The 9,716-nt window shown below is 37.9% G+C and overlaps 3 protein-coding genes across 4 annotated transcripts in view; 1 reads left to right on the top strand and 2 right to left on the bottom strand.

The window, feature by feature from the left end:
* Positions 1–2,391, top strand: LOC106331153. Its single transcript, XM_013769483.1, has 3 exons — positions 1–811; positions 866–1,153; positions 1,586–2,391. The coding sequence occupies exons 1-3, from the start codon at positions 1–3 to the stop codon at positions 2,389–2,391; spliced, it is 1,905 nt and encodes a 634-aa protein (XP_013624937.1).
* Positions 2,392–6,501: 4,110 nt separating this feature from the next.
* Positions 6,502–7,651, bottom strand: LOC106332997 (probable xyloglucan endotransglucosylase/hydrolase protein 19). Its single transcript, XM_013771476.1, has 3 exons — positions 7,288–7,651; positions 6,994–7,187; positions 6,502–6,901 (listed from the first exon to the last, which is right to left on the bottom strand). The coding sequence occupies exons 1-3, from the start codon at positions 7,561–7,563 to the stop codon at positions 6,529–6,531; spliced, it is 843 nt and encodes a 280-aa protein (XP_013626930.1). The 5' UTR covers positions 7,564–7,651; the 3' UTR covers positions 6,502–6,528.
* Positions 7,652–8,864: 1,213 nt separating this feature from the next.
* The window catches only part of LOC106332359 (RING-H2 finger protein ATL14-like), a 4,144-nt gene continuing 3,292 nt past the window's right edge, over positions 8,865–9,716 (bottom strand). Inside the window, exon 2 of one of the 2 annotated variants that reach the window (XM_013770827.1) lies at positions 8,865–9,121. The gene's annotated coding sequence lies outside the window, so the exon portion shown is untranslated. Of the gene's footprint in view, positions 9,125–9,716 lie in introns of both variants that reach the window. The other variant, XM_013770828.1, reaches the window with a different exon arrangement.

Genomic DNA, 9,716 nt, shown 5'->3' with positions numbered 1-9,716 from the left:
ATGTCTGTCCGAGCGGTTTTCGAGCGTGGTGCCCAGGCTCATTCTGACTTCATTGTCGGTATCTTCTACGGTAAAGCCCCGTATTATGGTAAGATTTGGGGAGTGCTCAATTTTATTTGGGGTAAGGACCAGAAGGTTGGCGTTCATTATCTAACAGCCAACGCTTATCTATTTCGAATCTCCTCGGCGTTACTCCGGAGAAAGATCCTAAGGCATGAGCTTTGGCGTGTGGGTGATTCTCCGTTCTTTGTTACTGAATGGAAAGCGTCGTTTAGCACAGACCCTCCATCTCTTAACAGAGCTCCAGTATGGGCAACACTCTCGCAAGTCCCCTTTGATCTCATCACTGATGAAGGCATGGGTATTATCTCTAAGCCTCTTGGAGTTATTGTTGATGCAAAACCCTTCTCTAGCATCTCTTCAGTGGAAATCAAGGTCATTGTTGACCTCACTAAGAGGCTTCCTAGTTCCGTAGAAATCGAGAGGGAAAATGGAAGTGTGGATACCCTTACTGTTATCTACCCTTGGCTGCCCCCGTTATGTTCTTCTTGTGGTGAGTTCGGGCACAAAGTCTCCTTCTGTCCTCTGTTGGAGACACCCCCGAAGCAGAATAAACAAAAATCTCATACTAAGGCTCCTAAACAGCGTAAGGATAAGCAAGTCCAAACTTCAGTTACCCCTGCAAAGGAAGTTGTTGGGCATTCTGGTTTGCAGCAGCGAACTAAACCGACCCAAAACTGTCCCCTCAATCCTGAGGTCTCTGGTGTCTATCATTCGTTAGTCAAGGAGCTCTCTGCTAAGACAGTAGAAGGTTCGAATTCCAGAGTTTCTTAGTCGGCCCCTCTGGATGTTATCCCTGAGAAAGAGCTCCCTGCCCTTCATGTCACTTCAACTGATTCTTTGCTTCCGGTCTCGGAAGTTCGGCAAGAGCCAGATGTTTTTGAGGTTCCTTTCACCCCTGTTACCAATGCGTTTAAAGGTCGCGTGTTAGACATTTCCCCAGCCATTGGTACCTCAACTTCCAATGCGTTCAATCTGTTGAGTTCTGACACAGAGCCCGGTGTGTATTCAGAAGCCCCTCATGAGGGTTCTGGTTCTGATCGTGAAGATTTGGATTTTAATGGGGATGAGACGGCCCTGTCACTAGTCAAAGGTAGAGAAAGACTTTATTTGAATCATTACTCTTCTTCATCTTCTTCCGGGAAAAAACAAAAAAAAAAAAGAAGAAGCGTAAGTTAACTCAGTCAGGCTCAGGATCGGGTGGTGCATTTCCCCTCTCTCATAGGGGTCGTCACCACGCCTAATATCTATATGTCGGATAATTTTTTTTGGAATGTGCGCGGCATCAACGATATCTCAATGCATAGACCCCGTGCTCTGTGGCTGAAAAACAAGAAAGTTACTTTTGGTGCCCTTTTGCAAACACACGTAAGGGATATAACTAAATATTCTATCTTATCGGCTATCGCACCTAATTGGAGTTTGCTGGCTAACTATCAGTACTCTGAGTTGGGTCGGATCTGGATTATCTATCGGAGTAGCATTCAGGTTTTACCTCTATTTTTGGATGCTCAATCTATAACAGTTCAAGTTACGCTAGAATCGGGAATCTCTTTTGTTTATTCTGCTGTTTATGCTTCAATTGAGGTTGACGAAAGGAGGGATCTCTGGTCTTCTCTTCAAGACACCCTTGTCTCTTTTGGTTTGGACTCCAAGCCTTGGACGGTGGTGGGTGATTTTAACGAATCTTTGGGGCCACATGAATCCTCTAACGTGGCTTGTGTGTCTTCTACTTCCTCAATGCGTGAGTTTGGTGAAGTTCTCTGTCAACTGGGTCTTGTGGATTTACCATCACAGGGGCCTCGTTTTACTTGGTCCAACCACCAGCCGTCGACGCCAATTGCCAAGCGTTTGGATCGGTGTTTGGTAAATAATGAATGGTTAGCTCAGTTTCCTACGGCTCACTGCTCATTTGATCCGCCTGATTTTTCGGATCATACTCCTTGTCACATCAGGTTATCATCTCCTCCACCATCGTTTGGCACCAAAGCATTCATGTTTAATTGTGCTTTACTATCGCTTCCTTCCTTCTTGCCTACCATTCGGTCGGCTTGGGAGGAATTGGATTCTGGTAATGGTCTTCTCTCTGGGTTATGTTTTAAATTAAAGAAGATTAAGATGGTGGTCAGGGACATTGCCAAGGAAAATTTCAGCCATATTGAGAAGAGAGTCCTTCAGGCAGAGGATGATCTCCGAGTGTGTCAGATTAAATCTTTTGATGATCCTACGCCAGATAATTTCGAAAATGAGCGTAAAATAAGGCTCTCTGGATCTCTCTTAGGTTGGCTGAGGAATGCTTCTTCCGCCAAAGATCTCGAATTAAATGGTTAGAGGGAGGGGATCTCAATACCCAGTTTTTTCACAGCTTAATGATTTTCCGCAATGGGTCCAATGCGATCAAGTATCTCTTGAGGAGTGATGGGTCTCGTTCTGCCTCTCTCGAAGAGGTTCACCAGATTGCGGAAAGGCATTTTTCTTCTGTCCTCCAGGATATCAAAAGAGATAATTGTGTTTCACTCAAGGATTTGCTAAATAGAATTATCATCTTCAAATGTTCAGATCCGAAACAAGTTATTATAGGAGCTGAAATATCAAGTGAAGTGATCACGGAGACTCTTTTTAAGATGCCTAAGAGTAGAACCCCTGGTCCTGACGGGTTTCCTTGTGAATTCTTCCAAGCAACCTGGTCTTTTATTGGTGAAGAGGTTTTGAAGGCAGTTCACTACTTTTTCAGGGCGCCTTTTATGCCGACAGCTGTGAATAGAACATCTTTGGTGTTGATTCCGAAGCGCCCAGGAGCTGAGTGTATAGAGGATTTCAGACCCATTTCTTGTCTGAATACTCTATACAAATTAATAACAAAAATCACCTCAAACCGGCTCAAGTGTGTGTTGCCTGATGTGATTTTCCCTAATCAGACAGCCTTTGTCAAGGATAGGCTTCTTTTGGAAAATGTGTTGCTGGCTTTCGAAGTCCTCAACGGGTATCACTCTAAAAAATCTTCTCCCAGGATCGCTCTTAAGATTGACATATCTAAGGCTTTTGACTCTGTCCGTTGGGATTTTATTCTAATTGCTCTCCAAGCGTATAATATCCCAGCCAATATTATCTCTGCAATCAAGGCATGCATCACTACCCCAACGTTCTCTCTATCTATCAATGGGTTTACAGCTGGGTATTTTAAAGGTCGTACAGGGCTTCGACAAGGGGACCCTCTTTCTCCGGTCTTGTTTGTGTTGGTGATGAATGTCCTATCCATTATGCTCGATAACGCTACCAAGGCTGGCATCTTCGATTATCATCTAGGTTGCTCTCATATTCAGCTTACTCAGGCTTTTGCGGATGACTTACTTAATTTCTATGATGGCTCTGAGAAATCTCTGGCTGGTGTATTTACCATTCTCTCTCAATTTGAGAATCTATCAGGTCTTGCGGTTAACATTCACAAAACTTCCATGTTTTCTTCTGGCCTGCCACAGGAGCCCCTAGATAGAATCAAGACGAAATTTCTTCTATCTTCTGAAAGCCTACCAGTTAGATACCTCGGTCTTCCGCTGTGTTCTAAAAAGCTCACGATCAAGGACTGTGACCCCCTTATTTCCCAGATTAGAAGAAAGCCCAACGGCTGGCTCCATCGCCGTCTGAGTTTGGCGGGTCGACTAAGGTTGATTTCCACTGTGATCTCGGGTATTGTGGGGTTCTGGACTTCAGCTTTCCTTCTGCCTAAACGTGTTAAGCAGCTAATCAACAGCTTGACTACTTCCTTCTTGTGGAAAGGTACTCTTGATAATTCTAATGGTGCTAAGGTTGCTTGGGATGCCCTTTGCTTTCCCAAAAGTGAAGGAGGTTTGGGACTTCGGAGACTCTCTTCATGGAATGCAATTTTCAGCCTGAAGCTTATTTGGTTCTTATTCTTTAGATCGGGATCTCTTTGGGTGGCTTGGTGTCGTCATAAGTATCTCTCAAATGGATCCTTCTGGTCTTTAAACGAAAAGAACTACTCTATCTCGTGGACATTTCGGCGTCTTCTCAAGTACCGAATCCTTGCTCTTCCCTTCCTTCGCATCAATGTGGGGAGAGGAGATGACACTTTCTTCTGGTATGATCCATGGACATCCATTGGGCCTTTGATCACCTTTTTGGGAGCTTCTGCGCCTACTCAACTTGGTATCCCGTCTGACTCCCTGGTCTCAGATTATATTGTTAATGGCTCTTGGAACCTGCCCTCGGCAAGGTCAGATCTCCACCTCGGAGCTATGGTTTCTATTTCTGCTGTTATTCCTTCATCACAGCAAGATAAAGCCACTTGGGTCATTGACTCTATCACTTACTCACACTTCTCGTCAAAGATTTTGTGGAATTTTATTCGGCCTCAACAACAACTGCTCGTTGGAGCTAGTATTGCCTGGCATACTGAAATCATTCCCAAGCACTCCACTAATGCTTGGTTGTTCCTCCTCAACAGAAATCCAACTTTAATGAGAGTAAAGTCTTGGAATTCTGATATTGAAACTACTTGTCTGTTGTGTGGTCTCTCTGATGAGAATAGAGATCATCTATTTTTTTATTGTAATTATTCTTGGACATGTTGGAGTATTTGCGTTCATAAGTTGGGATTTGTTTCGGTTCCAAGGAACTGGGACCTTGTGATCAACTGGCTTATATCATTACCCAAGAGGGCTCCGGCTACGGTGGCTGCTTACCAGGTGTGGGCTGCTGTTTTGTTTGAGGTTTGGAGGGAACGCAATAGACGTTCTCATGATGGTATTACCCTCCCTGAGGTCGTCTTGATTCGAAGCATTATGCGGACGATTAAGGATAAGGGCACTGCTCTTCTCAATACAGGCCTTCCACTAGGTGCTGATCTTCACCAATTCTGGTCTTCTAGACCTTAGTTTCAGCTCTCCACCGATTCTCTGATGTGGAGTTTGTTAGTTTTTAATAACTTTTCTCTCTTTGCTTCGGTAATAGGCCCCCTTCCCATTTTTTTGTATTTATGTACCGAAAGTTTCTTTTCTTTATCTAATATGAAAGCCTTTTATTAAAAAAAAAAATTATAACATAAGCTTGGACGATTTGGTAATGTTATGTGTGATATAATATCCCTTATTATTTTTTGAAAATTAATACAACATTTTTAGCTATGAAACACATCATCATCAGAATGCTTCTCAAAATCTTTTAAGAAATATGTTAGTCCATCTAAATATATATTATATTTTCACTATACCAATTATAAAATTAACTAATTATGTAGAATTAATATTTTTTCTTCTTTTTTTAAATAAAAGTTACAAATTACCTAATATGATTAAAATATATGTATGACAATTAATGATTTAAATAATAAAGATTTGATAACAATTTGCTTATACTCAATTATTTTGTTAACTTTTATATTATTAAAATAAATAAAGCGATCACATTATACCATATAATAAAATTTTAGATTTTTTCGTATATATTATATTTTGAATTTAAAAAGTGAGTATAAATTAGTAAAGCTGTTATAAGTTTCATATTGAAATTTTTGTGATCACTTGTTTAAATTTTTAATTATAAAAAGACAAATGATCATAAAACTATATGTGTAAAATTATCATTTAATAGGTATTCAGAATAATATATATATATACCATATAAAAATATTTTTATTTCAAAATTTGCATTGAACAAGTATTGGGAACTTAATATTTAATTTTAATTTCAAAATTTGTAGTGACTTTTAAAGAACTATTATAAATTTATTAAAACTATTAAAAGTCTCACAATGAAAATTTTGTTATCTGCTTACAAAAATTTGTTAGAAAAGGGATAAAAATAATCATAAAACCATATGATTAAAAAATCTTATTAAAATACATTATATATTTGTGTTAATATATTTAAATTTAATTATATACCATATAAAATAGATAAAAGTGATTATTTAAATTACTTAGCATAAAATAATTGTAAATAAACAAGAGTGAAAATTTTAATCTATGTGTGTGCGTTAATTTGATAATATATGTAATAACTAATGATTTCTCAATTATTCAATAAATATTTATTATTTTGTTATTTTATAATATGTAAAAGAATGTAAAATAAATAATAGTACATAAAATAATTTATATATACAATTCTCATTCGGCGGATCTTAAATAGTAACTAAACGTTATACTATAAGCTTCGACGAGTAAGCTAGTATATTTGAGATTTTTATTTTGACAAACTAGTCCCAATAATTGTTGTGTCATTTTTGTAATGATCATTTCTCATTGCTCTCTTAATAATTTACAAGTTTCACACATCAAGTGGAGCTGTTTTAGTAACGAAAACTTTTGATTCCATATGTCTATTATTCACTATTAATTTAAAAATCTTACACATGCACACATATATATGAGCAACAATTGAAAGAAAAACTCTTGTGGGTTACTAAGACAATGCCAAGTAACTTATTCAAGAATCAATAGTAGTACTTTAAGTGCACACAGCAGGAACACCTTGAGGAAACCTTTTCTTATCGGTGCAATAGTTATACACCATGTACTTTCTTTGCGCCCATTTCACTTTATTCATACCCCCCTTACCCAGTTTCTTAGTAAACCAGTGGGATTTCTTGGGGCAAGATGATTTACCATTAGCCCAAACACATCCTTCGACGTTGTAGTTTCTGTAGTAAGCAGTGAAGGGAGCTTTTGACCAATCTGTTTTCTCTAATCCTCCCCTTGTAGCCCAATGCTCGGCTTCCCAAAGACTCGCGTAGACTCTCATTGGTTGGCTCTTTGGGAAATGTATACCAATAGACTCGGAGTTCTTGAACTCTCTAATGGGAATGCCATCAACTGTAAAACTGGAAATGAAGAAAAAAAACAATATGAGAATCTTGATTCATGAACACTTAGTCTTAAAACATATGAGAAGGGATTATAAGAACACGCTTACATGATACTTTGAGGGTTCCATGTGATGCAGTAAGTGTGAAAGCCAGCGGTTGGGTCAAACCATAAATGAAACTGTTGTTCTTTGTCTCCTAAGCCTTTAGTGTAAACATTAGTATGGAGAGTATACGGATGACCAGTAATGTTTCCCAAGAACTCGAAGTCAACCTCATCCCACGTAGTTCCATGGGACTTAAGCTACACAAAAGTCATCATAAAACACCAACAAACTCATTAACTATATGTAACCTAGCAAATTTGAAAATATGAAAAGAATGCCAAGTTGTAAGTTACTTACATAGAAAGTTGTGACTGTTCCAGCGGAGTTACCAGGGACAAGCTTCATCTGAACCTCAGCTTTGCCATATAGAAACTCTTGGTTGGATTGAAAACCGGATCCAGAGGATTTGTCAAGCGAAAGAGAAAGAAGTTTGCCTTCATTGTCGTGTATCTTTCCACGTCCATCACCCCAATGTATATTCACATCTTTGTGGAAGCTACCCGCATAGACACATTGTACCGCAAAGAGATAGAGAGCCAAGAACGTGAACCTTGTACCGCAAGAAGACTTCATTTTTGTAGATCTCAGATGTAATACTGTTGATGGAAGTTGAGGCAAGTGACATTAGTTTATATAGCTGCTGGAAATGAAACGCAAAGAGAAAGAGAGATGGTAGTTTCATGTGGTTGATCATTAATGGTGCATGTGCTTTCGTTGGGTCACAGCTTTCTAATATTGATTATTTGATACGTTGTTTGCTGTTAAAAACGAATCAAACTAAAAATAATAATTTCGTTACTTCTTTAGTGTTACAAACCGAATAATTTTAGACATTTGTATCAGATTGGCTGATCTTAATATTTTGTAATGCAACGCAGCTTCGAATTTCGAGCACCGACTATAGAGAATTCCTTTTTAAGTTCAAATGGAGCCAACCTATAACGTAACAGGAAGACACACGCATTGAAGTTTCCTTAAACTTGGCGGCCTTTCAGTGAACTTATTAGGGGTGGGCAAAAAAACTAAACTCAAAAATTCGAACCGATCCAAAAAGGTAAATTTTATACCAAATTGAAGCTGACATAATATCCGCCGATATTTCGGATATTGAGTTTATCCGAACTCAACCCAAACAAATATCTTGTTTTAGAAACCCAAACTCGAATTAGAACAAGTTCAAACGGGTTTACAATGTATTACTATATCTAGGCATGGACGTTCGGGTGCCCGTTGACGTTCGGGTCGGTTTTTTTGGATTTCGGTTCTTTTTGATAACACCTTCTAGATCCTATTCTAGTAGATTTGCAAGTACGGGTCGGATTCAGATATAACACATCGGGTTCGAGTCGGTTTTGTATCACATCATAGAACCCATAAAATAACCATATATCATTTGGATTCGGGTTATATCGGATCAGTTCGGATATACCAAAATAAAATCTAAAATTTAAAAGCAAAACATAAGAAATATATATTTATTTATATATAATTAAGTATTTAAAGTAGTTATTTAAATTTTAAATACTTATTGTTAGATACCATATCAAAATAAATATGAAATTGGATATTTGAAGTATATATTCATGTTTCATTGAAGTATATATTCATGTTTCATATAATTATATTGTATATTAGTTTGGACATTCGGACCGGTTTCTTCGGATATCTTTTCGGATTTTTTTGGTTTTTTCGGTTTTTCGGATTACCCGTTCGGGTTTGGTTAATAACACTTCGGGTTTGGATATGTTTTGTACCACCTTACAAGATCCATTCAGGTATTTTTTACATTTCGGACCGGGTACAGATCGGGTTTTTCGGTTCGGGTTCGGTTCGGATTTCAGATTATGGATTTTATGCCCATGCATAACTATATCTGAACCAAACCAGAGTAAATCCAAATTGACACCGTACCAAACTTTTATAATATCTAAAAAGCACTTAATATTGTGCTCCCGGAAACCCAAACCTGGATTGACTCTGAACGAAATCCGATTGCACACTCAGAACATCCATATCTAAAACCCATTGTTCATCCAAGAGCATGCTGATATCGTTGGTATATAATACTAACCACACTTTTTGTTATTACTTCTTCTATAATCAGTGGAGCACTCATTGGATGGTGAATTTGGCAGGTTGTCAGATTATTATTCCCCGAGAAACCATGTCTGTTCTTTTGGGAGCAGAAAATGGAATTTCATATATGAAGGAGTTCGTAAAATTCTACTTACCTTGACTCCAAATGTAGTTCATCGCATACCTGAACTGGACATTTTTGTTTCCGTATACCTCAACTTACGCAACCTTTTGTAAATCAACTTTGATCCATAATCCATGAGTCAACCGTTAAATATAGGGATTTTTGCAGAATTAACCTATAACTTAAAGTCAAACACAAAACTAACCTCTTTTTTTTTGAAAATTGGTTTTGCCTTATTCACCCCACAAGTTCATATAATTTATGAAAATGCCATCAATTTTTTTTTTCTTTTTTTTTTCGAAAATGACATTTTTACTCTCTCACCCTCATCATCTTCAAGTAATTACAAGATTGTCATTGTCATCAATACCACAACCACCATGAACAACCAATTTGAAGCTCTTAATGCTCCCAAAATCGATTTACCCTTCTTCTTTTTCCATTCTTGTGAACTAAACACAACATATCTCTCACTTTCTCTCCACAATGAGCTAAAAAAACCCAAGATTTTGATTCTAAATTTTTT

This window comes from Brassica oleracea, chromosome C3 (assembly GCF_000695525.1).
Source record: "Brassica oleracea var. oleracea cultivar TO1000 chromosome C3, BOL, whole genome shotgun sequence".
Lineage (NCBI taxonomy): Eukaryota > Viridiplantae > Streptophyta > Magnoliopsida > Brassicales > Brassicaceae > Brassica > Brassica oleracea.
The sequence above is the reverse complement of the archived record's forward strand: the minus strand, read 5'-3'. Positions and strand labels throughout refer to the sequence as shown.

Bases quoted from the DNA above. Each gene is read 5' to 3' on its own strand.
- LOC106331153 (XM_013769483.1), top strand. From the start codon at position 1: ATGTCTGTCCGAGCGGTTTTCGAGCGTGGTGCCCAGGCTCATTCTGAC. The intron at 812-865 runs GTTCGAATTCCA...TCCCTGAGAAAG, and splicing joins CTCTGCTAAGACAGTAGAAG to AGCTCCCTGCCCTTCATGTC. The intron at 1,154-1,585 runs GTAGAGAAAGAC...AATCTATAACAG, and splicing joins GGCCCTGTCACTAGTCAAAG to TTCAAGTTACGCTAGAATCG.
- LOC106332997 (XM_013771476.1), bottom strand. From the start codon at position 7,563: ATGAAGTCTTCTTGCGGTACAAGGTTCACGTTCTTGGCTCTCTATCTC. The intron at 7,188-7,287 runs GTAAGTAACTTA...ACTTTTGTGTAG, and splicing joins GAACAGTCACAACTTTCTAT to CTTAAGTCCCATGGAACTAC. The intron at 6,902-6,993 runs GTAAGCGTGTTC...CTTCATTTCCAG, and splicing joins TGGAACCCTCAAAGTATCAT to TTTTACAGTTGATGGCATTC.